Genomic DNA, 26,909 nt, shown 5'->3' on the forward strand with positions numbered 1-26,909 from the left:
ACACACCTTACAATGCAAAGACTGGACTGATGAGACAGCAATTTACTAAAGAATCTCTAAATAATCCATGACATGTAGTGTCACCCTACTACTATAAGATATTCTCTACAATGTACAGGCTTCAGTGGAAGAGCACAGCACCCGGACATGCCCTACAATGTGAAGACATGTTCCACCGCCCATAGACTTCCCCACTAGTGCATCCAAAAATTACAGCCCTAAAGTCACAACACTCAGACTCTCACAAAGCACAGGCACTCCAAACCAGATGCTCAGGACTCACAGGGTTCATAATTCATAGAGACAACCCACAATCCACAGCCTTAGTGTAGAAAACAAGTTCAGTCATAGTAGTCACAGACTGACAGCATAAGAAACCCATTTATAGGACCTACAATTCACCAACTTCACACATCCCACATACGTACCCCCTAACACCTAGACCTAACTCCCTTTAGACAGACTCATCCACAACATAAGACTTATATCCACAAAACATATAGAATCAACCCACTAATCCAGAGAGACTTCTTCTGTAATAAAAAGATTTTCTCCACCCCATCCAGCCTCATACGACAGCACAGAGATTAGCTCTACAGCCAGAGACCTAACTTGGAATACACAGACTCACCCCACAACATCTACACAGCGACATGCCGCCTAACCCAGAAACTTGCCCAGAACACTCAAGACTCGCCCTACAGTCCTCATAGACTCATACCGCAATGCAGAAACAAGCTATGCACAGGAAGGCATGATCCACGGCACACATATTCACCCCACAGTACTGCCCCAAACTTCACTGACACCCCTAATAATACCCAGACTTGCTATACAACACTCAGAAGGCCTCACAACACTAAAAAGAGCAGCATAGTACATATGCTCACTCTAGAACATTCAGATTCACTTCATGAGGCACAAACTCACTCTATCACATTTATTTGTCACAATATGTTGCTGCATAGCATATGAAGAGAGGATCTACAGAGCTTTGGCAAATGACCTCACTTCTTTACATCTGCATACCCATTTGTAAACATGGACAAAATACTTCTTTTTAGGCTACTCCAAGAATTAAGTGAGATAATCTCAGAAAAGACTAAAGGTTCAGAGCACAGTGTTTGAAGGTAGACATGCCTGCTCCCAGTCCTGGCAAAACCACATCCTGGCACTGGAACCTGGCACATTCCATAGTAGCAATGGTCAGTGGTAGAGCAGAAGGAATATGTTGTTGTCAGTCAGGCCTGCTTTTGAATTCTGCCTCTGCCACTTACTGGCCATATGGCCTCCTCAATGGTGCGGGCTTTGGACCCCCAGGAGGCAGCATGTGGGCCCTGACTTGGGCCAGAGGTGAGCAGGAAGATAAGAACATGCCAGGGTCTCAGACAGAAATGTCCCCAGTGGCAGTGGGATTTGAAGACTAAGCTGCCACCAGCTTTTTGTCTTCAGATTATAAAAAGCCTGTGTTATTATACTATAGTTACCAGGCTCAATAATCAACATTTTTCAAAGAAGCTGTTTTTTAATGTTTATTTTCTCAGCTACTTCAAGAGTAGGAAGAAAATCTCAAGCCCCTTCTGCTGGCTGATCCTAGAAAAGCAGGTGTGGAAATGGCCAGAGAAGTCTTTCCTAAAGAGAGTGCTCACATCTATACTCCCACATTCATCATAGACAAGTATATATACACCAGAATAAACACACACACACACACACACAGAGTGCCATAGAGGTTCACACTGACTCAGACCTACAGGTGTGTCATAAGCCCAGACTCTTCTTACAACCACAGCCAAAGACATTTGTTTGTACAAATATGAACATAAACCCAGAGTCCTAACAGTGGTCATCTCAAGTACACACAGATACACATAAGCATACACACAAATATACACAAGTGCCCACAGTTCTGTACATAGACACAAAGCACCATGTAGTTATAAATATACACTCTACACTTGCATAGACCCAGCAGAGCATGCCAAGACATATATATGCCAACCTAAGCATCCAGAGGATGTGTGTACTGATTCATAACCTCAAAGGTACACAAACACAGATACACACACATACACACATACAAAAACACATAAATGCTTCTAGAGGCTCATGAGGCACAGATTCTCAGACACTCCCAGACATTTATGCAAAAATGTAGACAAGCATACAAATCCATGCATGTTTCCCTGTGTATACATATATCCACAGAGGCAGAGAGTCATCCGTATGCAGATGGTGGTGTCTGTGTTTTATTGATATGCAGAGACATGGAGACATTGACACAAACGCTGAAACATGGAGATTCATTCATAGGTAGATGCACGTGTTTTAAACATGTACCCACTGGCATTTTCATGTTCATGGAATCACAAGCATATACACACAGAGGCATAGCTGTTGTTAAAACACACATACATAAACATGTTTATGCCTGCACATGTCACATAGGTGCTTATGCTTACCATGACAACAAGTGAATGTGTGCACACACATGCATGAACATGTATAAGGGGTGCACATGGGAATATTCATGCATGTGGGTGTACATATAGAAATACACAAGCACACAGGTGTGCACACATAAATGCACTTGAACATGGAGACATATACATACACACAGCCAAAACAGAGATGGACTGACAAAGAGATCTCCACCTGCAGATGCACACTTAGACGGTGGTATATACACTTAGAGAGATACATCTTCCCTATGCAGAAGCAAATACCCACACATATAGACACATACCTTAAGACCTACACAAATCTAAACACAGACAAACACAGCTGCACTCACACAGAGGCTCGCTCAGGTGTGCAAGAGGAGCACTCACAGTCACATGCCCGTGCAGATACACAGGCGTGTGTGCAGAGATAGATATGTACATGGACGCACACCCACATAGACTCACAAAGACGGGCACAGAGGCTTGTGCAGGTTCATGTAGAAGCATATATACATACACACACATGCAGGCATTCCACACAGATGTACAGATAGACATGGAGGCCCAGAAACATACACCTGAACAAACACAGAGGCACACAGATACACACAGAAGCATGTGTGTCTCTTGAGCAGTGCATGCAGACATAGAAATGTGTGTGCCCACACCAGCAGAGTCCAGCACAGCTTCACAGACGTATCCTTGCATAGACACTTGTGTGTACAGTCATATGTATGCATGCAAAGACAGATGAGTGTACATTCTACAAAGGCGTGCACAAACCAACCCAAGGACAGAGACATGCATGTCTACACAGGCATGCACAATTCCCATGCAAATAAGGCCCTCACATACACTCAGCAACACAAACACGTGCACGCAGACACAGATTCATTCACCCAGAGTCATCCATAGCTAGCCATTCTCATTCAGATTTATGCAGACTCACACATATATGCCCCCTTAGACATGGAGATGGTCACACAGATATACAAACAACGCAGATGGATGAAGACCCAGGCATGGACATGTGAGTATAGAAGCACCTAGACATAGATAAAGAGGTTTACAGGCAAGACTGTATGGGTATAGACACATAGACTCCCACTTAGACACACACACACACACACACACACACACACACACACAGCTATTGTGTACACATGGACACACGAATGTGCAGTAACTCGTGCAGGTGAATATTTGCAAGCAGTAAATGTCAGGACTAAGCATGTTCATACAGACCTAGATGCTGTCTCATACACATGGACTCATGCAGAGACTTACATGTAGATACAGGTACAATCACATAGACTTACATAGGTACACATAAACACGGATACTGTCCCCAAAGAGGACAAGACTTCACCCACTCATATGGTGCCACACTCCAAAACCCCCTTACAGGCATTGCACACAGCTCTGTAAATGCACACGCATATTCAGACACATAACTGCACATGAAGATGTACAAACAGAAGCCAAGTATACCCACCCAGGGGTGCACAAGTGCACAGCATATAAAGATAAGAGGCATACACATATCTACAGACATCACAGACCTAAACACACTAAAAATACAGACATAAGCACAGGCACACACATGCACATATGCACAGACACACATTACATGTCAACATAAATACACATTGGAGTGTGCACATGTGCATACACACACACTGCTCTACAGATGTACTCCTGTGCCATTTGGCATTCAGTCCTAAATGTACATTGATTATATGAATGCACACACACATATACACCTGCCAACATATAAAAGCATACATGGACTTAATTATGCTACAAACAGAAACAGAAACTTACACATGCACAGACATAGAGACACATGCAGATTTATACATATGAAAACACAGAGATTCAACCACATATAAAAGAACTCACAAGCACTTTTTCAAAGGAGGCTGTGACTTTTAAGTACCTTTTTCCTAGCCTCTTCAAGAGAAAATGAAAATTAATGAGCTACCTCTGGTGGCTATACTTATAAAAGCAGATGTGGAAATTACCAGAAAAATGTCTTAAAGATCTGGCATGCACCATGTGCACACACACCCAAAAGCACACGTACTTCTACATGCACAGAATCACAGACATAGAATCACACGGAAGCACAGAACTGTAAATGTGCATAACCAAATACAGAAAGATACATAGACAGATGCACACACACACACACACACACACACATACACCCCACCAAGATATCACACAGTATAATGATATTGAAGGGCATGGCTTTAGAATTTGAAAACAAACCAAACCCATGTTTGCATCCTGGCTCCAGCACTTACTAGCTCAGTGGGCCATTTTCCTGCTTTCTCATCCATAACATGGGGGTAATATTAGCATCTATCCGAGAGCTGTTTGAAGATTCATTAAAATGCATGATTTAGCCCCATGCTTGGAATGATAGAGATACTGCTGCAGCAGCTGCTTTTTGGTGTTGCTAGAGCTTCTGAAGTTCTTGGCTGGAATAGTGTTTGGGTTTTGTGGTCAATCTGCATGGTTATATTGTAGAGGTGTATTCACATTCTGTAAATGGTATTCATGAAGGGTATAGATTACCTTTGCAGACAAGGCCATTTCTGAAATTTTCAGAGACAATAGGGGATTATTATTGTTCCTGACAGATGGAAAGACCTAAAGGAAATATTTCCGGCTGTTGTTGTTTGTTGCAGTTGTCACCGTTACTCGTACGCTTTTCCTTTTTTGCAGGAGATGGGAGCTGGAGAGAGCCAGCTGGTGGGGGAAGAGGGATCCCTGCCCAGTGCCCGTTTGCCACCTGGTGACCATATTGAGTAAGTACAGTATTTGTGGATTGCTCAGAAATATCCCTAAAATTTCACCCACTGCAAGGTTGTGTAACTGCCCTGGCAAATCAACTAGTATGCAGACATCAAGTTATAGGGCTTTCTGCTGTGTTCAGAAATTTAAAACACTAATAAAATAAAAAGAATTTTTTTCCCTTAATTTCCTTTCCTCTGTTCAGTTTTCCTCTGGGCTTCATTGAAACTGTGTTCTGATGCAGTGGTCTTCAAACTTTCTAATCATTGGCTGCCTAAAATAATTTTGAAAGACTATCTACCCCATCACACATCTTGCAGTTAGAATCTGGAATTTATCGTAAGTTTAAGTATTTGTAGAGTTATCATTTCCAGCCTGTTATAAATATTTATACTTTTAAATAAAATGATTTAATCACATTTTGGCATGCATTCAATGAACTAAAATTACCAGTAATTTGACACTTATCACTGTTAATTTAAAAGCAAATAAGGAAAAAGCCAGGAACAGTCAGACATGTTCATGATTTTATTGTCTCCCTGAAATCACCATTCCATTCAGCTTCTCTCACATAATTTATCTTTAAGTAATACATTTTTATGTTTAAAGATCTTTTATTGGTCACCCTACCATACACCTTGGCAAAAAGTATATATGTATTGAAATAAATTTTGCTGAAACTCCAAGCCTCTAAGTATTAAATTTTTTGTCATTAAGTTAATAGTAATAAACAGCTTATCAGAACAGTATAAAATATTATACAGTTTGATAAGTAACTATTAAAAATGAAAACTGGAATTTGATTGAAAATGCATGCCTTAGGTGAATATGATTGTTTGTCTTCCCCCAAATTAGTTCATGCCTCTGAGGATGGATCTATTACTTACTTCTAATGAGACAGAGTGTAGTATAAATATTATCCCTAGTTTTCACTTTTCTAAATATAAGAACTCAGGAGACTTTGTTCTTATAATTTAGTAGAAGGGAATGGAATGAGTGTGCAAGTCACGGGTTAAAAATCGTATAGTGATGTTATTGAAAATAATTTGTAATGTTTTAATTTTTTATTAAAACTTTTTATTTTTAACAGACAACTTGATTAGGTCTAAGTTTAATTCAATGAAGGCAAAAAGTCCCAATTTATAAAAGGATTTGTTGATGAATCATTTATTTCTGAGTTTCTGAGAAGTTTACCAAAATGACCTTACCAAGATTTGGCAAACAGTTACTACATCTGTTATACTTTCATTTTGAGGCATTATTTTAAGTCTATAAAAAATACTTAGATAAATATGCCTCAGCCAATACAATGATTATGATAAAATGCCTTTAATTTATTATCATTTAAATATATAACTTTGAGGCTGCAGATTTGGATCAGCAGTTTCATTAAGAAGTATATTTCTAATAAAATGTAATTAGCAAAGGCAATTTTTATATCAAAATAATCAGCCAAATCAGCTTTACCTTCAGAAAAGTGTCTGACTTCATTTTTCAATGGAAAAAATGAATCAATATTCATTCTAAAGAGTATTATTAAAACCATGGAGAAATCAATTATGGAACACTGCTTGTTAAATAGTTTACTAACAAAGTAAATAGAGTTAAATGATAATGAGATTTTTATCCACTTCAAAATAAATTAAGAAATTAAATAATAATTTTGTTTCTCACATGTAATTTTAAGTAAATATAATATGTAGCTAACATAATTCATACATGAAACAAGGAATCTGATGGCAGGCATAGCTTCCTTTGGTAAATGTGTGAAGGTGACTTTAAAACTCTGGTGTTGGATTTCTGGAAATAATTTACTAAGAATCATGTATAAAAATTTAAAAATCCATTAATAAGGCCACAGAATCAACCTTTTCAACCATATTTTATGAAAGAGAAGTGTATATAGCTAAAAAATAATTACTCTGGCAACTACCATATTTTATTTTTGATAATGGGGGGTAGAAAACATGTAATTATTTATAAAATGAAATAAGGATTGAGTTTAGTTGAAAAAGATTTCAAGATACATTCAGAGAAAACAGGCTTTAACTATTTTAACTGAATGATGTACCTTATCTGAAAGAAATCATATGCAATTTCTATGTATAAATTTTAGCAGTATGAACATTTTGTAGTACAGGAAAACATTCCAGTTATATTTTAAAAAATCAACATCAGCAGTATATATGGATTTTAGTTAGGCGGTGCTTTTCTTTCCAGTTAGTGACATATTTAAGTGATTATTTTTAAGAATAGCTGCAAAGTAATGCCGAATCATAAGTGGAAAAAAAAGTTGTTCATAAGTATATCAGGTTTAGGTGAGAATACACATGGAAGTTGAGACTTTGAGAGTGAATTCCCTGCAAACTCTCCATGTTCACATACTTACTGAAAAGAATTCACATATTGTCTTGTTTGAAGACCACTGTTCTAGACTATGTTCAGCAGCATTGCTCTGTGTTGTTGACTGCCACTCTTGAATTTCTGCCAAATGCTTCTATGACTGATCGTGTCTGAGCAAAATGTTCTGGAAGGGGCTATTTTGTTTTGCTGATAAATGTATGTATTGACTAGACCTACATTGTCCAATATGGGAGCCACTAGCCATGTGCGGCTATTGAGCATTTGAAATGTGGCTAGTGTGAACTGCAGTATATTATAACTGTAAAATACAATACATATTAGGTTTCAAAGACAGGGCAAACATAAGTAAATCATTTCATTGATGTTTTTATATATATTACATGTTGAAATGATAGTATTTTGGATACAGTGAGTTAAATAACAATGTTAAAATTAATTTCACTTGCTTCTTAAGCTTTTTAAATGTTGCGACGTGGAAATTAAAATTACATATATGGTTTGCATTGTATGTATTAGATGACAGTGCTGCTCTAGAGCTTATATTGGAATTCTCTAGCTTTCTTCAAAAGCGTGACCACAGGAAAAATTGATTTGCCCACTAATCTGGCCCAATTCATTGGTATTCTGATGTAGCTTGTCTCTTTTATTAATGTTTGGATTTCCAGGTTAGGGACTTTCTGGTTGCAAGCAGGAAAAAGTAAAAAAACAATATTCCATTAAGAATATTTAAAAAGTAGTCCTTTATTAGTACCTGGAAATTTTCCCAGTATGAACTTTGGGAGGCTTCTCAGTGAGTGCACATGAAGCTTTTCAAATTCTTCAAAACTGTCAGTGGTGGATATTGCATTTGATTGAAGATACGAAGTTTTTAATCACATTTGAGATGCTTGTTTATGTAATTATGTTTTAATGGAACAAACCACTTCCAAATAAACTATAATGTAATGCTTTCATATCCATAGAATTTTAATTTTATACTTACTGAGAGAGCTTTTTTTCAGCTGTTTAGACATATTTTTTTGTTATATATCACAATACTACAATAGACATGGCCAATTTGAGTATTCACAGGCAATGACAAGTCCCTTTCAACTGCCTGATGGCCAACAGTGATTGTAAAATGCCATTGAATATAAGGAGCATTCGATTTCAGAGATGTGAAAATGTGAAACAAATACACATCTTAGAATTGGTTAAATACAGTAAACCATTTTCCAAGAAAAAAAACACCACAGAGGGCAGACAACCAAATTCCAGACATCAAGCTAGTGAAAATATCATTTATGTGTATTACTGTGCTTACAAAAACAAGATGTGACTGTCCTTTAAAAATTTATCATAGCACACTTAAATAAACAAACATTACATTATACATTTCATCTAAATTATCATTTGATGGGTTTTTTAGTATTCTTCTGTGTTTCCTGGCTTGGAAGTGGGAGGGCTGGGAAGAATCAGTGAAGAAAAACCTACACTGTCATCCAGGCATTGTGGCACTTCTCTGATTCTGATGCTCTTGATGAAATAGGAGATTTACAAGAGGTAACAAAACCAAAAGTTTTCATGCATTGACACAAATAAGAGAGCCAGTAACATGTTTCCTCCATTGTTCCTACAGGTAAACGTCATACTAAGATTTAAGCATGTCTTGGGTTCAGAAGCAGGGCCAACTTCATGGGCCTGTGACCTGTACAGTCTCATAGGGCTCTGTGCTTAGAAGGCCTCCATGCTTGCTTTAATGTTCTGTTTTCATGGTCTTAAAATTCTTAATTTTTGAAAAAGGGGTCCCACATTTGCACTGGGTCCCACAATTATGTAGCTGATACTGTTCAAAGGAGATACTTGCCAGAGAATAATTAACTGGTTACAAAATTAAATTAGGAGCATTGCTTTTCTAATATTGTGTACTGAATTCTTTCTGTCAGGAGTCATAAACATAGTATTCATAAGCTGCTATTGCTGCTGTTGGTTTTAGCAATAGTAGTTGTAGAACTAGGACTCTGAGTAATAGTACTACTCAACAGTGCCTTATATTGACTCCCCCCATTATTCTTCCAACATGGGGCATCTTCTGTGTTTTTATTTTCTTATCTGTAAAATGGCAGTGACATTACACCCACCCTCCTTAGTCCCAGATAAGGCTGTTAGAATCAGATTGAAATGCCCATGGAAGTACTTGTGATCACAAAAGGTTGAAACAGATATAAAAGATCATTTATTCCCCTCCTCAGCATGGAGTCTGGGAGGCAATCACCTGCCTAGTGTCCTGGGGACTAACACTGGGCTCAGCAGTGAGGTCGCTGTGGCTCATGACTATGGAGCAGGCATCACAGGGGCTCCTAGAGCCACAAAATCAGTGCCCTTGGAATTTCAAGAGCCAGACCAGTGCATCCCACTGCTGTCAAAAGGGCCACGTCAAGGTACTTGGATGGAACTTGCGGATATGCAGACATGGTGAGAGGGCGGAGAAGAGAGGGTAGGAGGTGCAGCCAGGAAAGACCCTCTGACTCCTTTTCCTAGGGCCCCTGCAGCTACATCCACAGCTGGGGAGGGAAAGGCCAAGGGAGCTACCACCTTGGACTGCCAGTTTTCTTACTGCCAAGACCGGAATTGTATTCAGAATTGCCATTACCTGAGTAAGAAAAGGAAGCTTTTGCCTCCATTGTGTGAAGAAACTCATTTTCCTGGATGTAAAGGGGGAAAGTGGCACCAGGGAGATCTTGAGGAAGTCAGGAAATGCCATATGCAAGAGTGCCTGCCAGTGACTTCCACTGTACAGCCTGAGCGTCTTGTTTCAGCAACTGCAGGGGTTTGCTATGACGCAGTGGACGGAGGTGAAAGCAGCATTTCAAGTGAGGCCACAGAAAATGCCATTAGAAATATCTTGGCAATGTTGTCCGTCACTGATGGGCCATGATGATCAGCAGTTTGCCTTTCTCACATGTCAGTGATCCCTGAAGACTGTTTCCTGTGGGTGGTGGAAGCGAGGATCAGGGTGCAGGATTTTAGGAGTGACCGTCCAGGAGAAGGTTGTTGCCTGGCTAAGATGATGCAGTCTATTTGGTTGCAAATCTCTGTTGGGAAGTGAGAGGGTTACTGCCTGTGTCAGGATGCAGGTGGTAAAATGGGTGGGATGTATTTGCATTATTTTGATTCTTTTGTACCCAGGTTTGCGTACTAGGTACAGTCTGCAGCATGTACTGCAGACAGTAAACCAGTAGCAGAGAGCCAACGTGTGGTCTGTGATTCGTTCAGATCTGACACTTGCAGCTACGTAGCAACTTGGTTTGGGGAGGACACGTGGCGGCCTAGACTGGGTCTGGGGACCAGATGAGGCTGCTGATCAGGCAACTGCATTTGTGTGAAAGAGGGTTTGAGCATGTGCACTACGAGAGGCTTTCATCACAAGGGATCCTGCAGAGGGGAGTTGGCTGTTGCATGTAGAGGTCCCTGTGCCAGCAAAGAGGTGCCTGAATGTGAGAGGATAAGAGTGGAGATGGTTGTGAGGGGCTTCCTGGACTAGTTCGATGGGGGCTACCTGCACAGGTGCCTGTCACTGACTTAGGTCAAGCCCACTTAGGTGGGACTCAGAGGTTTTTTGAGCTACCTGCAGTACTGTGTGAAGTCCCTACTGTGTTCCCAGGCCAACCAAGAGAGGCCACACCTGTTGGTGAAGGTAGGCTTGGAGCTCAGCAAAGACCTCATTTTTAGTATAGGAAGGTTTTGGCACTTCTCTTAGGACTTCAGTGGAGACTAAGGACCAGAGAAGATGATAAGTCTCAGAGTTGCGAAGAACCCTTAAAGGCCATTTAGTGCAATCTGGTATCTCAACTTTGAAGTCTCAATAAATGGTTTCTCCTACCTCTGCTTCAACACCCCTAGGAATGAGGAGCTCAGTATTTCCTGGGACATTCTGTTCAGTTTCTAGCCATGTTTATTAGTTCTGCCTCACAGTGGACTGCAGTCTGTCTCCCTGGGATGCACATTCTGATCTCTGGGGCAAGTCACCTCCTGCCAGTGCATGGTGCTTTTGATCATTGAAGATAGCTCCTCTCCCATTTAGCTGTTCCCTTTGCCTAGCTTAGTCCCTGTGGTATTCCCATTTGGTGATTTGGGTACCTATTACCCTTGTTTTCCTCCTCCTGACAGTCCAGGACACCAGAGTACCAGAGCCTTGCACAGTCTGACAGCTGACTAGCACCCCTCTATTGACCCTGTGACACTTATGGTCAGATTGCATTGCTGACTCACTCAGAGTTTCCAGACAGTCTAAGTCAGCTGGAAGATGCTCCCAAACTTGCTTCACTGAGGACTACAGGGATAGTGGGCTTCTGACCAAATGTATTCCACCCACTGAAAACTAGGTCATGGTGGCACAGAGAGGAACAAAGCAGAGGGTGGAAAGTCATCTCGTGTGTCATCTTTCGTTGAGAGCTTCAGTACCTGCTTTTCTTTTTTTCGTATCTCTAGTTTATTTACATACCATTTCATATGGAGTCTGGGAGCCTGAAAAAGTATGGACAAATAAACCATAAATGGGATTGAGGAATTGTGTTTATCACGTGCATTACTCACAATGAAGCAGAGATGAGCTTGAAACATCCTTCCTTTCATCATGTCCCCCTCCCCTGCCACAGCCTTAGGAATGAACAGCACTACCTGCAAATAGAGGAAAACTTGAAAATACAGCAATTTGATGTTTTTCTTCCTGTAGATTTTAGCTAATAAGTTTGTTCACTACATGGGCTGAGAAGTGTGATATACATAATAATCCCCAGCAGAATGTAAAGAAAATGTGATGTGGTGGATTTGTGCTTCATATAATTGAATAAGAGCAGGATCCAGTGTAACATTACATTTTGAGAATGTTCACATTCCTGATGGATTTATACAATCAGCACATATCCCAGTGATCACTCAAGATCATGTAGTTAACACTCCATGCAAGGGTTAAATGCAAAATTAGGACAAGAGGGGACGTAGCTGTACATGTATTTATGGAGATTAGTAGAACAGACTATTTGCTACTGGGAACGTTCTGGAAAGAAGAGCCATATGGGTATTGTACCATGTTGATGAAGAAGTTCCCCTCCACCTCTTCGGCATTCACTGCATTTGCTGCTCCTTCTACCTGTCCTCTTGGGGCTGGAGTTCCTACCGTCTCAGAGCTGTTCCTTGCCTTTGCCCTACCATTAGTGCGCTGAAGAAAAAAGCAGGCAAGCTTCAAATGCAAACCAGACTCATTTTTATAAGGAAAGATAATACACTTTTCCTGAATTTTCAAAAATCTTTGCTGTAAAAGCATAGGTGTTTCCTTAGTAGGAAAAATAATAAATGCAATAAAAAAGCTTTATTTAAGAAAGGGTGGGATGAGCTGGATTTTGCATTTTTTCAGTTTGGAAGTCTCTGGACTAGTGAATAAAGAATTACTTTGGAATGAGTTGTGTCTTGGCCTGCCTTTTCATGCAGAGCAGCACAGTGATTGCATGTGAAGCTAGGTGTACTGGCTTTGATCTTTGTTCTCTCTCAGCTGACAGTGGGAAGGGATGGCTGTGCCCAGGTGCCTTCGCTAAGAGCAGAACGTTTTGAAAGGGCAGAACTGGCCCCAGGCAGCATAATTCCACTGGTGCTTTGGCCTGTTTGGCTACATCTCATCCCCACCCTGGACTCTGATTTCCCCCTCTTTGGACAACGGTCCATTAGCAGGGACCAGAGTGTACAATGGGTGATGGTGTCTTGTGCACTTGAAGAGGTACTTCTTGCTCCTTTGCAGGTAAAACACTGAGATAGAAGAATGGCCAGTAACTGCCACTCCAGAAGAAACCGCCTCACTTTTCATTTTAATGAAACTTACTTAAGTTATGAGCTTCGAATTTAATTTAAATATACCAGAAACTAGGCTTCTTGTGTAGAGAAAGGAAACTGTGAGGCAGCAAACATGTTTCCTTTAGTTTCATGGTAATGGCGGCAGGTGAACGCTTGACCTGGGGGGCACAGATCTCTTCCTCTGTATATTCAGCCTCTTTCTCTTCCTCCACCCAATCAGTTAAGGGTCAGTTCTCTGATGTAATTCTGCTCAGTTTATGCAGACAAGGAAACATCTGATTATTGAGTGCCAAATAATTACAGTTTACCCCATTGGCATTTACTGGCAACTCACATGTTGAACAGGAAGGCAGAAAACTTGGATTCGCATCTAATCTATTGATTAGTTGGGTAATCTTTATCTCATTACCAGTTTTATCTGTAAAATGGGAAGAACAGTAATATTTCCTCTGCCTCCTTCACAATTATTGTGAGGACAAATGAGAAGATTTGTATGAATAGACATAAAATTTAATGTGCTATACAGTTGTGAAGTGTTACTGTTAATTATAATAATAAACATAAGTAAACTTTCAGATGTGGAAAGCAGTATCTAACATATTTAATGAGTAGCTTTCATTGCTCCAGTAGTTATTAAAACTGGAGATTTTAACGTATACTTCCATTTCTTGGATCAAATTTGCAGACATCTTTTGATACACTTTATAAAGATAAGGATAGTTCAGCTGAATTCAATCAACCTATTTGTTAGGATGGTCAGTTTTCATGGGTGTAAAAAAACGGTGCTTCCCCCAGTTCTGTAGTAGCTTTTAGATGACAGCTCTGTAACCTGTCCAGTGTGAGGCAGTGGTACAGATGAGACATTCCAAGTGGCCGTGGGTAAAGGAATATAAAACATTTTCTAAAATTCTCTTGATTATCCTAATGGGAGAGTTTTTGTGATGCATTTTGTTTAGCCCAACCTGAAAGATAAGCACATTGGCACCATTTATAAAATAATGAAAGATGGAGGAAGAGGTTTTGCAGATGGTGGAGGAGAATAGGTTGATTCAGAAGCACACAGGTACCAAAGCAAGGAGTTTGAGAGCAGTTCAAGGAAGGCTCGAGAAGCCAGAATAAAAGAGCAATTTGAAGCTGAGCAAATGACCTAGACACGAAAGAAGAGAAACACAGCCTTCAACTTGTGCCCAGGAGAGAAGTAGACTCAGAGCATATGCAAATTATGGGAAGAAGTAGGAGAGAAGGAGAGAGGAGCCTGGAGGAGGAAGAGAAGTAATATCTGTGGGCAGCAGCCTGGAAAAGACTTTAAGTTTTGTGACTTACAAGCATGACTATTAATAGAGGACTGTTTAACCTGTGAAGTAATTGCTGTGCGTCCAAAGTGAGATGCATGTGATATAAAATAAGACCTGAGAACTTCAACTGGTTTGCCAGTGCACAAAATAGATTTTGAAGAGGCTTCAATTTCTTTCCATGGCTGGGTGAGCAAATTGGCTGAGGTGGAGTTTCACAGGAAACAAGATTAGTTTTGTATTTGATGCAGAGCATTAAGGCTTCCTTAAAGAGATTAAATCAAAACCTTACTACAGTCCACTAATGCTTTATTAATGTAGCAGACATTTTTTGCTTTCAAGTTTTTGATTTAAACTTCTGTTTGCGAATATTATTAAATTTCTTGAGATTAAGGACCTTTAAAGCCCTTCGTTTGCAAAGCCCTATTATTCCGTTCTCTGCAGGAGCTCAGAAAGCCCTCTGCACATTTATCCCACAGTCCCCATTACTGCCTCAGGCTTAAGAAAGACAAAGGGGAGCAGAAACTCTTGCCGGGTGAAACTTGGCTGGGGCAAGCAAGATGTCCCCAAGATCCTTCCTTCACGTTTGCCATGTCACCCTCTCATTCTCCCGGATTCCTGGGCGGTGATTATTCTAGGGACAGGGCATTGTATTCAGCCCCAGAGGGGAAGTCTGGCTCAGCCTCTTTAACGGGCTTGCCAGAGTGCCCATCCAGAACGGTAGCATCTCCTGGCTCTGGATCCTCTGATCTTTAGACCTTTCTCCCACTCTCCCTTTGGCTGTCACTGCCGTCACCCACACTGCTCCTCTTCTGCAGTTTGGCTGTCCAAACTCACCCCATCCTCATCTCAGACCCACCCTTATCGCCCCTTCCACCACAAGTAAGAAACAGAAACTTCAGTGATCTCTGATATTCCCAGCTTTACATACTCCAGGGGGAAAACCTAAAAATCTTATCATAGCTCCAAGGTTAAGAGGAAGATGTGGACAGAACAAGGCCCTAGACTTTCTTGTAGGAAAAGGCTTCTCTGTCCTTAAAATCAACGACCCTTCCTGTGCCTGTTGCTCTAACTGCGTTGGCTTGCATCTTCCCAGTATGGCTCCTGAATGCAGCCAGATTAACTGCGCTCTGTGCAAGCCCATAGTGAAGGTGCTCTTGCTTTCTCTGTGCAAACATTCAGATGTCTTGGAAATGTATCATTGATTGGGAAGGCTGTCTTTCACAATTTTTTTTGTGAAAATTCACACCTGATTCCTACTGGGTAGTGTAAAATTGGACAAACAGTGCATTGCTTTTCTGGGTAAATGGGGATTTTTCTCACCACTGTGTAATTAAATCAGAATAAAGAAAAGAAAAAAAGAAAAAAAACCCTTGCTATGGAAACAAAGCTTCCATCCTTAAGCCCTGATTTCAAGTGTTTATCAAACTGCCTGTCTCTTCTCCCTCTCATCTGTGTGTCCCTTTCTCACATAGATCTAGTCAAAATGATCTAAACAAATTATACAGATATCAATCTGTAAAAAAAATGTATCTCCTATAATATTGCATATATATGTCTTTGAACACCTAGATTTTTTTGATATCGTTCAACTATTTTTATGTTCCCTTCTCATGCATCTAAGCATCTTGAGGCTGGAAGTTCTATCTCCTTTACTTTCCACATCCCTTGGAGGGCCTAGCATAGAGATGCCTTGTGTAGAGGTGCCCAAAGATTGAATGCACTGAGGACAGAATCAGTGTGTACGTGCCGTTTTGGCGATTTGCTCAGTTATGAAGTGTAACAGCGACAAGCCATAGAGAAGCCGCACTGCATGGGGCCACATCAACCCTAACACAACCATTCAAGAGAATAATGCAAGGAACAAAAAGAACCCAAACACATTAACCCACAGCCCTCTTTAGTATGCAGTTGCCTATTAGGGAAGCACATGATGATCATTGCTAAGGGTCTTTCTTTTGGGAAATACTTTTTTGTTCCCACCTGCTCCTGAATATCAGACAGGTTGCTATTAGTGTTTAAGTGACCTCCACTGACTCTTGTTTTCTTCAAAAATAGATGAGAGACTAAAGAGGTTTGTGTAACCAAGCAGTGGCCTTTAACACCCCAGACACCCTTTTGTTTAACACAAGTCTGTTAATGAGGCTTCTGATTGCTCCTTCCAGACGTGTGGATTGTTCCAGAAATCAATCACTCTGTTCAAGTGAGAAACTCTTGAGTTAATTCGGTCCTTTAACCACCTCATTCTTTGTGTGTGTGCTGAAACTGATGGTTGGGGAGGCATCAGATAAACTGTACAAAGCTTGCTATCATAAAAAAAAAACCCACAACAACAACAAAGTGAAAATTCGAGATTTTAAATTTTAACATAAAATGAAAAGCTTCTGATCAGTTTCTTTGTTTTATTCAGTATTAGAGAAAATATTTCTTTGCCAGTCAAGAAAAAGGAGAATTAGGTCAGACACCACCTCCTCAATTACCAGACTCTTTCAGCATAGTGAGAACAGCCTGATTCCAGAGTGTGCAGCCACAAATATCAGTACAATCAGTACGAGCCCTTCCACCCTTGGGCCTCAGTCTCTTTGTTCATAGGTAGAAGAATTGGATCAAATATCTACCAGCCCTTCTAGCGACTCTATGAAACATCTTTTCCTTTATTACTGTACATAGAGCCATTTGGGAATAGTAGCTAATAGGGAGGTAAAAGCCATACCCACTCAGAGGATGATGGTCCTTTAAACATACTCCCATGGTAGAAGTATGCCTTCACCTCCAGTATAGAGTACGTGTAAAATACACACCAAAATTCCAAGATTTAAATGAAAAAATCATTGACTATCCCATTATTTTTTATATTGATATGTTGTAATGATAATGTTTTGAATGTATTTGGTTATATAAAATAAGTCATAAAATTAATTTACCTTTTACTTTTCACTTTTTTCCATCTGTTATCAAAGTATTTTAGAATTATATACATGATGCATATTTCTATTGAACAGTCCTGGTCTAGAGAGTAGCTCCTATGCATGCAACCTGAGTTCCAGTTGCTTAGAAACCCCTCCCCAGGTTGAAACCATCTACACTTGTGTTTCTTAGCCTGGGATGCACTTTAGAATCACATGAGACTCTTTTAAAAAATACTGATCCTCTCCTCCTTATGGCTCTAATTCATCTGATACAACTCATAATGACCTTTCTTTTATGCCCTGAATTTCTTCCATAGAGCCATAGCTGGTGTGATCATAAAGAAATAGGACGCTGTTCGATGAATGCTAGAAACATATATAAACCTCTGGTTGCACAGCTGCTGGGCCAAAGCAGGTGCAACACTCAAAGAGGCTTAACTTAGACTCTCAACGAGTTCTCAGGAGCAAAAGGGCCTTCGCCTTATCTCTTCTGTGATTAAAAATCAAGCAAACAGACAGGAAACAGTAACTTGAATTAATTGATTAATTCTGTCTTAGTTGCTGCTGCTTATTTGAGTTTCTGAAATCAGCTTGCTGCATTCCATCTGGCCTCCCAGGGAGATACTTGGCATCATTTGGTCTGTTTTCAGAGAGGAAAACCGGGCTCAAGGAGTGTGACCATCTCCTTGGTTAAGAGAATTCCTTCTGCCAAATTTTTGTTATTTTGTTTAGTTTTAGTTTTAGTGGGGGGATTTTGTTTGACTCCTAAGTGGTCTAAGGAAAGGAATGTAAAAAAGGTGGTTTGATTGGAACTGAACTGCCCTTTATAATGGAGCAAGCTGCCAACAAGTTCATATTAATTCCTCATAGCATAGGCTGCATTTTCTAGCCTGACCCTCAAATTCTGGGGGTCGCCCTCTCTGAGGCCTGCTATCCCCAACTGCTCACCGGATCTGCGGTTACTTATGGTTAGGCCCTAGCATGGCTTTAGGTAAGGAGGCAGCTGCCTCCCTTCTCCTGAGAGTCCCCTTGGTTCTCAGAGCTGTAGGCACCTGCCCAACCACTACGGATGACTAACACCGGAGTCCTGATAATGAATTTGGAACAGGTTTTTGAAATAACAAAAAACCCCAGGCTTCTTAGTCAGACTCTACTGAATTGTATTTGGGGTCCTGGAAAGTAACAGTACTTCCTGACTCTAGGTGTGCCTGAGAAAGAGGTACTGAGTTACTGGGCAGTTAATGGCCAGATTTGGTGCCCCCTGCAGTGATGCAGCGGAGAGTTAATAAGAGAAACATTCCCGTGAAAAATCCTATATGTCCACAGTGCCCTGAGGTTTGACCAATCCTCTGTCTAGGAGTTTTGATTAAATGCCACTTCCCTGAGTTCAAGATTAAATTAAAGGTGTCCCTGTTATCTGAGTTACGTTGGAGTGGCTCTGCTACTTACTAGCTCTGTGACATTGGGCAAATAAGTTATCTAAGCTCTACTTGTAAAATAGGAACTGTAATAGTACCTACTTCATAGTCACATGAGGATTTAATGAGTTACTCAACATACATCTAGCACCTTACACAGTAGGTATCATGCCCAGAATAGCAGCTGAGGAAAGGTTTCTGGAGCGACTAAATGAATGAATTCATGAGTATTAATGTTTAATTCATGAACAGAGATGCTTACAGAGATGCCCTCCTTTTGGATCAATCTGAAAGTACAGGGTTTAGTATGGGAGCTAATTACTAAAGCCTAATTAGTTTCTCTGTCAAATACTTAGACTCAGCTTATCTCTGTTCCAAAATAGATGCTAGACACTGATGGAGAGCTAGAGAAAACATTTCCTTCCAATTGGCTTTGAGTCTCACACTGGCCAGAGTGCACATTTTATGTTGCAGAGAGATTTTAGGGGATCAAATTGTTCTCAAATTTGTGAAAAATGATAAGTACAGATAATTTATAGCCGAATCTAAGTAAATTCTACTAAGTAAGGAGCTGTAAAAATAAGCAAGCATTGAGTTAGATTGGTAATTATCGATTGTATTTTATTGAAACATGTAAAGTTAAGTGCATGAAGAAAAAAGGAGAATTCTCTGTACTGCTTATATTAACCTTTCCTTCCCAAAAATAGAACAAAGAGTGACTAGCAGTCCAACTTTTCTTTTTAAGAACAGCTGTAAGAGGCGAGTGATATTATCTCAACAAAGAGATATTACGTAGAGCCATGGATTTAGATTTTTTTATGTAAGGTAAGATTTGAAAAGATAACATCATGCTTTTTTTAGTGAGTACAGATTTCATACTGTAATCATAACCTAAATCACATTTGAATGAAATTTTGGAAATAATACAATGTGAAACCTCATAAATTAGGAGATAGTTGTGATTACAGTGAATAAAAGTGGCATGCTTTGAAATTAGGCCAAGAGTAGAGAGTGTCAACCCTGACATAATTCAATGGAAATCTAATTTTAAAGCCACATCACCTCCATGGTTTCATTTTATTTTTTTTAATCCCAGGGATCATTTTCTTTTGACATCTCCATCATAGGAGCTCTGTGGAATGGGCGAAAGCAGCAGAGAATAATAGGACCTCTCGTGTGTGCAGAGACAAAGTGAGAAAGAGAAAAAGTGCAACAAGAGTAAGGGAGGCTGAATGTACAGCTGGCCCAGCAGATACTGCAGTGATCCAGGTCACAGAGGCAGTTGGAGCTTTACTGTGTAGCCCATAAGCCTGGGCAAACATCAGGAAATAGACGTTTACAATGCCATTGCTTTATTTTCAAGTTTGTTAATAGCTTTTTAAATCAGCGTGGTATTTTATAGCAATTAACTATGATTACAAATCTTAAAAACATTTTTGTGGATAATTACATGCCTAAATATTGTTCCTTCATTTTCATTTAATTCTAAAAGAAATTAACTGTGCCATTTTGACAAGTACTTAGTGTTCTTAAAACTGATTGTGAATACTCTATTGCTTAAATTTGTTGTTATACATTTTCACAAACTTTTCCCCAGTATGAAACTGTCTATAAAGGTTTGCAGTGAAGTCCCCTGTCTGTACACTACTTTCACACCTCCGATTGCTTGAAAGGGACTGTCACCACTGACAAAGAAAAGCGACCCACCCAACTAATCAGTGGCAGAGTGGATGAGATTTGAACTCCATAATTTCCAAAGGCAATTGTTTGGACACTTGGCAGCAGGCCACCAAGTGAGTTATCGATCCCTTGGATCTCAGCCCATTTTGCTCACCACGACTGACTTTCTGTCATGAGGCCACTAAAACTGTGTGTTTGGGGGAGATAAAAAAAAACATAAACACACTAGTAGTTTCTGTAACTTGACCGGCTCAAACTATCTAAAGTAAGATATCACAGGCATCAACAATAGGGTAGTGGAATAGGAGAAATACTGACCACTTGGGCTTAGATGTGCTGTATGCATCTCCAAAATCCAGTTAACTGGCCTAGATAGTACCTGCAATGCTGTGGAAGAGAGGGATCAAGGTAACAGTACTGATGAGGAATTCCACGAAGTGTTATATTTGCAGTGAATTCTTAAAAAGAAGAGCAGAGTAAAGGGGAAGACACAGAAGCCGTATGACCAAATTCCAATTCAAATGTTTATTGACTATGCAACCTTTCATGATTTTGTAGGGGGATAAATTAGATAATGTTGGTACAATCACTGAGGATAGGTAGTACTTGACCCTTTGCAGGTTCTTAGCAAATGTTCTTTTTCTTTCTTTCCTTAACTTTAACAGTTGTGTTGTTCTATAAAGAACTCAGTTTTAAAGCCCTTAATTTCGAGATATTTTATTTTTACTTATTTCTCAGTGACCTAAAAATTACCCATTATTAACTTGTAGACCCATATAATTTTTTATATTTTAAAACCTTTCTGCCATTGCATTATAGTACAAGTTTTTTGTCACTTTTCTTGTCTTACGAGGCACTAAATAATTTTTCTAATAATGTGAAAGGAATACTAGCATTGGGGTACAAGTGCACTGGCAAAAGAATGCATAGTTTTCTTTTCTAGAATGTATGCATGTACTGTATGAACCTCAAGATAATTTTTTCTTTATAGGTTTTTGTTACTTTGTCCTGTTCTCTTGGAAGACGTTGATGTTTACTCTTCTAATTTCTCCAGTGGCAAAGCAAAGAATAATGCGTTGTCTTAAATGTCAGTACTGACAGTGGTAACTGATGGCCACTTGATTGTATAGGTGTGAGTGACAGGTCCCAGAGCTCACAGCCCTTCCACCACATAAAGCTCATCTCAGCTTGGATGGCTGACTCCTACCCAGCTCAGCCTTGTTTCACTTGTTCGTTAAGGGGCTACATTCATTGTGAGGAATCATTCATCCAGAAAATATTTATTGAACCCATTTACTTGACCAGGAGTTCTGCTGAGTGACAGAACATGGAGATGCTGAGGTTCAAGCCCAAGTGGTTCCAACCTTAAGGTACCTATAGTCTAGTAAGTAGCTAAGACCTGTCCATGCATAACTCTAACAAAGATAAAAAACAAAAATGTCCAAAGGAAGAGCAGGAGTTATTGAAGTTCAGAGAAGGGAGTGATTGCTTTCAGTTGGGGGAATTCAGGAAAGGCTTCACCCACTCACCATTCAGGATTCATTCAACAAACAAATGAGCAAGAGACTGCTAGGCTGAGGACACAAGAGAAAACACTGCCCTAAAGGACTTCACCTTCTAGAAGGCAAACACCAGACTAATGATAGCGCCCTGGCGTAGGGTTACGTGTTACAGACGATGAGGGAAGAACAAAGTGCAGAGGGAGCTAGGAGCTAATGTCATTGGGGAAGCCAAGGAACCAGCCAAAGTTGAAACAGAGTTTGAGCTGAGCTTTCTCTAGTGAGTTTATAGGCAAGGGAATGTGACTGCCATGCATGTAAATAGGTCTCCAGGCAAAAGGTGCTAAGTGCCCTAAGATAAATGCAGACAAAGAGCTGTGAGGGAGGATTCAGGGGTGGACGTGTTTACTTGCGGCTGGGGCCTCAGGAAAGTGTCAAAGAGGGCAAATTGGACCTGGGCTTTAAGGATGAGAAGTTCAACAGGGAGAGGGGTTAGGAGGGGATACTACAGAAGGAACAGTATGAGTAGAGGCACGGCCTGTTACTGATGAGCCCTTTGAAGTGGCTGGAGGGGACTAGCCCCGGGTGGTGGTGATAGTGTGAGGCAAACCTCAGATGCAGCTGGATCATGGCAGGTAGTGAATGCCAAGCGGGGTCACGGACTTGCTTGAGAATGCCGTGTGTCTTTTGTTCTGACTATGCTTTGGGATTGAGGCAGTATTAGTGAAAAGTGAGGGCCCTGGAATTGGACAGCTTGGGTTCAAATACTGCCGTACCATTCACATTCAAGCTCACTGGTGAACTTGAGCAAGGCTCTCTGGGCCTTGGTTTTAACATCTGTAAAATGGGAATGGCAATACTACTATTTCCCAGGGGATCGGCGTACTTCATCTGTTTGAATCTCTTAGGATAGTGCCTGGCAAGAAAGAACACTACGTGTGTCAGCTGTTAGTAGCCGTATAGTCGTTGTAGCAGTGACAATAAATCTCTGATAGAAAGAGTATCTGGAGTATAAGGAATTTTTCTTAGGGAATTCTTGTGCTGGGAACTTGCAGACACATACTTTTGATGACCTGACCTTGAGAAAACCAGTAGCAAACCTCAGGGGCTATTTAAAGATGATCAATACTATCTGCTTTGCATAATTGTTGAGGTATGCCTCAGTTGAGCCACGTCATAGCCTCATAAATATCCAGGTCTCAGCAGCTAGAAATGGCTCAACCAGAATGTTGGCTGCCAAGACAATGTGAGCAACTAATAAAACAGGTCGAGGATCAGGCCCAAGCTAGCATTTCTGAGAGCCCCTCCATCTAGGACACAAACCACATCATCCGCAAAGCTTGTGAACAGTAGGGATCACCTGTGGTTAATTAAGGCTGTGCTGAAAGTCTAGCAAGGCCAGAATTTAATTCACATGTCCCAGGTACCTTAGTTTTCACACCCCTACCCTCCAGCAGAAATTTAATGTGAAAGTGTTGCTATGTGCAAGTACTATGAAAGTGTTCCCACTGGGGGCCTGTTCACAAGAAACAGGCCCAGCCTGAGAACAATGATCTGCAAAGCTGTGGAATCTGTTCTTTCTTGTTGTTGACCCTTTGTGCATTTTTGGACACATTTGACAAGTACAGGTGCATTTAGTAGGTGTCCCATGATTCAGTATTATTCCCCTTGTGTGCCCAGTTCTAGATTCAGCGTGGATGTCATCATAAATGTGAACTCACGATGCTAAAGCTCATCTGAGAAGGGAGACGCGTGGGCTCTTCCAGTACTTACTAAGATGCCTCTGTCTTACAACAGCAGCCTCTGTGCTTAGTGATGAACAAGAACCAGATTCAATGAACCAAAGGTGAGGGAAGCCCATAAGAAAGAGTCACATTTATGATGACATCCTTAAGTGTCTGCTGCCCAATTTATGCACCTTCCATCAGAAAGATGATCTTAACTCATATCCTGTTTTTGGTAAACAGAGACTTTCAAAATCATTCATAAGGTAGAACTAGAAATGTAGAAATGAGAGAAGCTAAATTCAGAGCGGTTAGGTTTATTGAAAGAACATGGCAGTTGGGTTTGAGCCTACCTGTCTGACCTCGAATAAGCTAATGTTCAGACTCAGGTTCTTCACCTGAAAAATAGGGCCAGGAAGATCTGTTTATAACATAGTGTTGTGCTGAGGGAGCATATATTAAAATAATATATGGGAAATGCTTTGTAAGTGGCAAACTGCAATTCAAATGTAGGCAATTACTGTTATTATCATCACTGTCCAAGGTCCTACCGTTTACAGCTAGCCGGTCGGTTTGTCAAAAGAAAAGAAAAGCAAGCAAGTACTCATATCTTTCCCCACTAGATGGCAGGCGGGCCACTTGGTAAAATACCGTCTGGGTTAGGGATCTAATCCAAAGCAATACTCTATTTTGCGAGGCAGTGCAGCAGTGGACAAAGGGTGAATTAGAAATTGTGAAAAGCGAGACAGCCTGTATTGTTAAAACAAATATCATCAAAACCCCATTGGTTTTCAATTTACCAAAATTTTGTATTTCTGAAACATGGTCCTTTTCCTTTGACTGTGAGCAAAAGGACAGTCAGCAAATAATTTCTGCAAATAAGGAAAATGTTTAGCCCACTCAGAGTGCTAGCTAACCAACTTAACAATTACTTAAAGCACCACTTTACAGTACCTGTTTCATCTATATCAGGGATAGACAAACAGCTTCTATAAAGGGCCAGATAGTAAATATTTCTGGGTGTGCAGGTTTATCTGTCTCTGTTGCATGATTCAATTTTGTTTGTACTCTGAAAACAGCCTGAGACCATAAGAAAATGAGTGGATGTGGCTAGGTTACAATAACATTTTAATTATGGATACTGAAATTTAAAATTCATATCATTTTCATTTGCCACAGAATATTCTTGTTTTGATTCTTTTCAGCCATTTAAAAATGTAAAAATCATTCTTAGCTCAAGGACCATACAAAAATGGCCCCAGGCTTGATTTGGCCCTTTGGGGGAAGTTTGCAGATTCCCGGATTAATGCCCTGAACTATTAGATTGACAATCCCCTCAATTAATGTAAATCAACTTCTTACTGCTTCTGTATTTCAATGTGACTTTTTTTGCATGTATAAGTTATTAAGAATCCTGGTGATATTTTTTGCCTACCTCTCAATATAAACTAGTTTCTTGTTTGTTAGACTATGAACAAAAGAATTTAAGTTGTTACCTTGTTCTTAAGAGTTGTCAGAGAAAAGAGGACACCAGTTAACTTTGAATTTCCTGTAAACAATGACTAACTCTTTAAAGAGTGTCCCATATATTTCGTAGGACACACTTATAATAAAAAAGTATTTGTTGTTTATCTGCGATTCAGTTTTAAGTGGGTGACCTGTATTCCTATTTAAATCTGGCATTTGTTCTTATACTTAGGAACTTTGCACATTACCTATTTACTGAGGCCGTAAAAATTACCAAAGATCTGAAGAGAGGACTCCTGAAGCAAGGTAGGTCTTTAGAGATTTGGGCTAATGTGCATACCCCCTCCTTCACTTTTCAGTGCAACTTAACACATTAAAAAAAAAAAACCTTGTGACCTAAACAGTCGTGCTTTACCCATTTTCCAGGAGTATACGTTGAGCATTCTGAGCTGCCAGTGTCACTTGCACAAGCCATTTTAATTGCTTTGTAAGAAACCTGAAGGAACCTGTGGACAGGCACTTGCACAGAGCTTCTGAGAAATTTCAGGTCTTAGGAAGGGTGGAGAGGGACAACAAATCCATCCCCCCAGACTGTTGTCTAAGGGGCTGGGCTTTTTTCAGATCAGTTCAAGCCCACCCTTTTCTAACCACATTTTCGTACCTCTGGATGGAGATTTTAAGTGTGCGCAGGCAGTGACTGAGAGAGCTTGCTGTAGGGGCGTTTCTTGGGGTGCCTACTTGTTAGGGAGCACTACTGGTACTAAATGTTGACACATTTAATTTGGTGACTTTTCACGGAAAACATCGAATGCTGTATCCTTCCCCACATCTGATGTTCCTTCCAGCTCTAAGCCTTGCCGCCTGCCCAGGCGATCAGGACGGTGGGCGACTGTTACCGCTGAGGAAAAACAAGCAGATCCTGGCGGGGGTTCTTAGCGCTTTGGCCTTGATATGGGTTAATGGACCGTGCTTCTCGCTGCCCTGCCGGGACGGAGTGGGGCGGGTGGCCTTAGCGGGGCAACCGAGGTGGTGTCCTGACACAGCGACCAGTCAGAAGTGGCAGCACCCAGTCTCCCACCCCGGTGGGGCAGGGGCCGGCCCCGCGCGCAAGGAGTGGCCCTCGGGCGAGCAGCGGGGCAGCAGGCGGGCGGGCGCCGGAGGGGCCACCCACGCGGGCAGGCTCTCCCGGGAGCAGCTGGGGGATAAAGGCTGCGCTGAAGGCCGCTGCTGCAGAGGAGGCGCGCTGCAGAGACAACACACGTCCTCCCCAGAGGGGGCATATTGTGCCTTGGCGGCTGGGAGAGTAGATCGCGCGCCGGGAGCAGCCACCCGCAGGTAAGCCGGCGTCCTATCGGCGTTTCCCCAACCATGCTGGTGTCCCTCGGGGGCTGCCACCGATTACTCGCGAGGACCTCTTGGCCTCCCCCTGCCCGTCCTGCGGTGGCCCTTGCTTCGGCTCCCAGGCACACCTCCGGCTTTTTACG

General features: G+C 40.9%; 1 protein-coding gene across 12 annotated transcripts in view; it reads left to right on the top strand.

Annotated features, from left to right (window-relative positions):
• LOC108401862 (uncharacterized) overlaps positions 1–26,909 on the top strand; it is a 66,499-nt gene that overhangs the window by 13,340 nt on the left and 26,250 nt on the right. For 7 of the 12 annotated variants that reach the window (XM_017668058.3, XM_073227455.1, XM_037003607.2 and 4 more), the window contains 3 exons: positions 5,178–5,260; positions 25,658–25,731; positions 26,271–26,760. In XM_017668058.3, coding sequence (XP_017523547.1) covers positions 5,178–5,260; positions 25,658–25,731; positions 26,271–26,760 — 647 coding nt within the window. Of the gene's footprint in view, positions 1–5,177; positions 5,261–23,914; positions 24,081–25,657; positions 25,732–26,270; positions 26,761–26,909 lie in introns of all 12 variants that reach the window. The other 5 variants (XM_073227456.1, XR_012127315.1, XR_012127316.1 and 2 more) reach the window with 5 other exon arrangements.

Source organism: Manis javanica, chromosome X (assembly GCF_040802235.1).
Source record: "Manis javanica isolate MJ-LG chromosome X, MJ_LKY, whole genome shotgun sequence".
Lineage (NCBI taxonomy): Eukaryota > Metazoa > Chordata > Mammalia > Pholidota > Manidae > Manis > Manis javanica.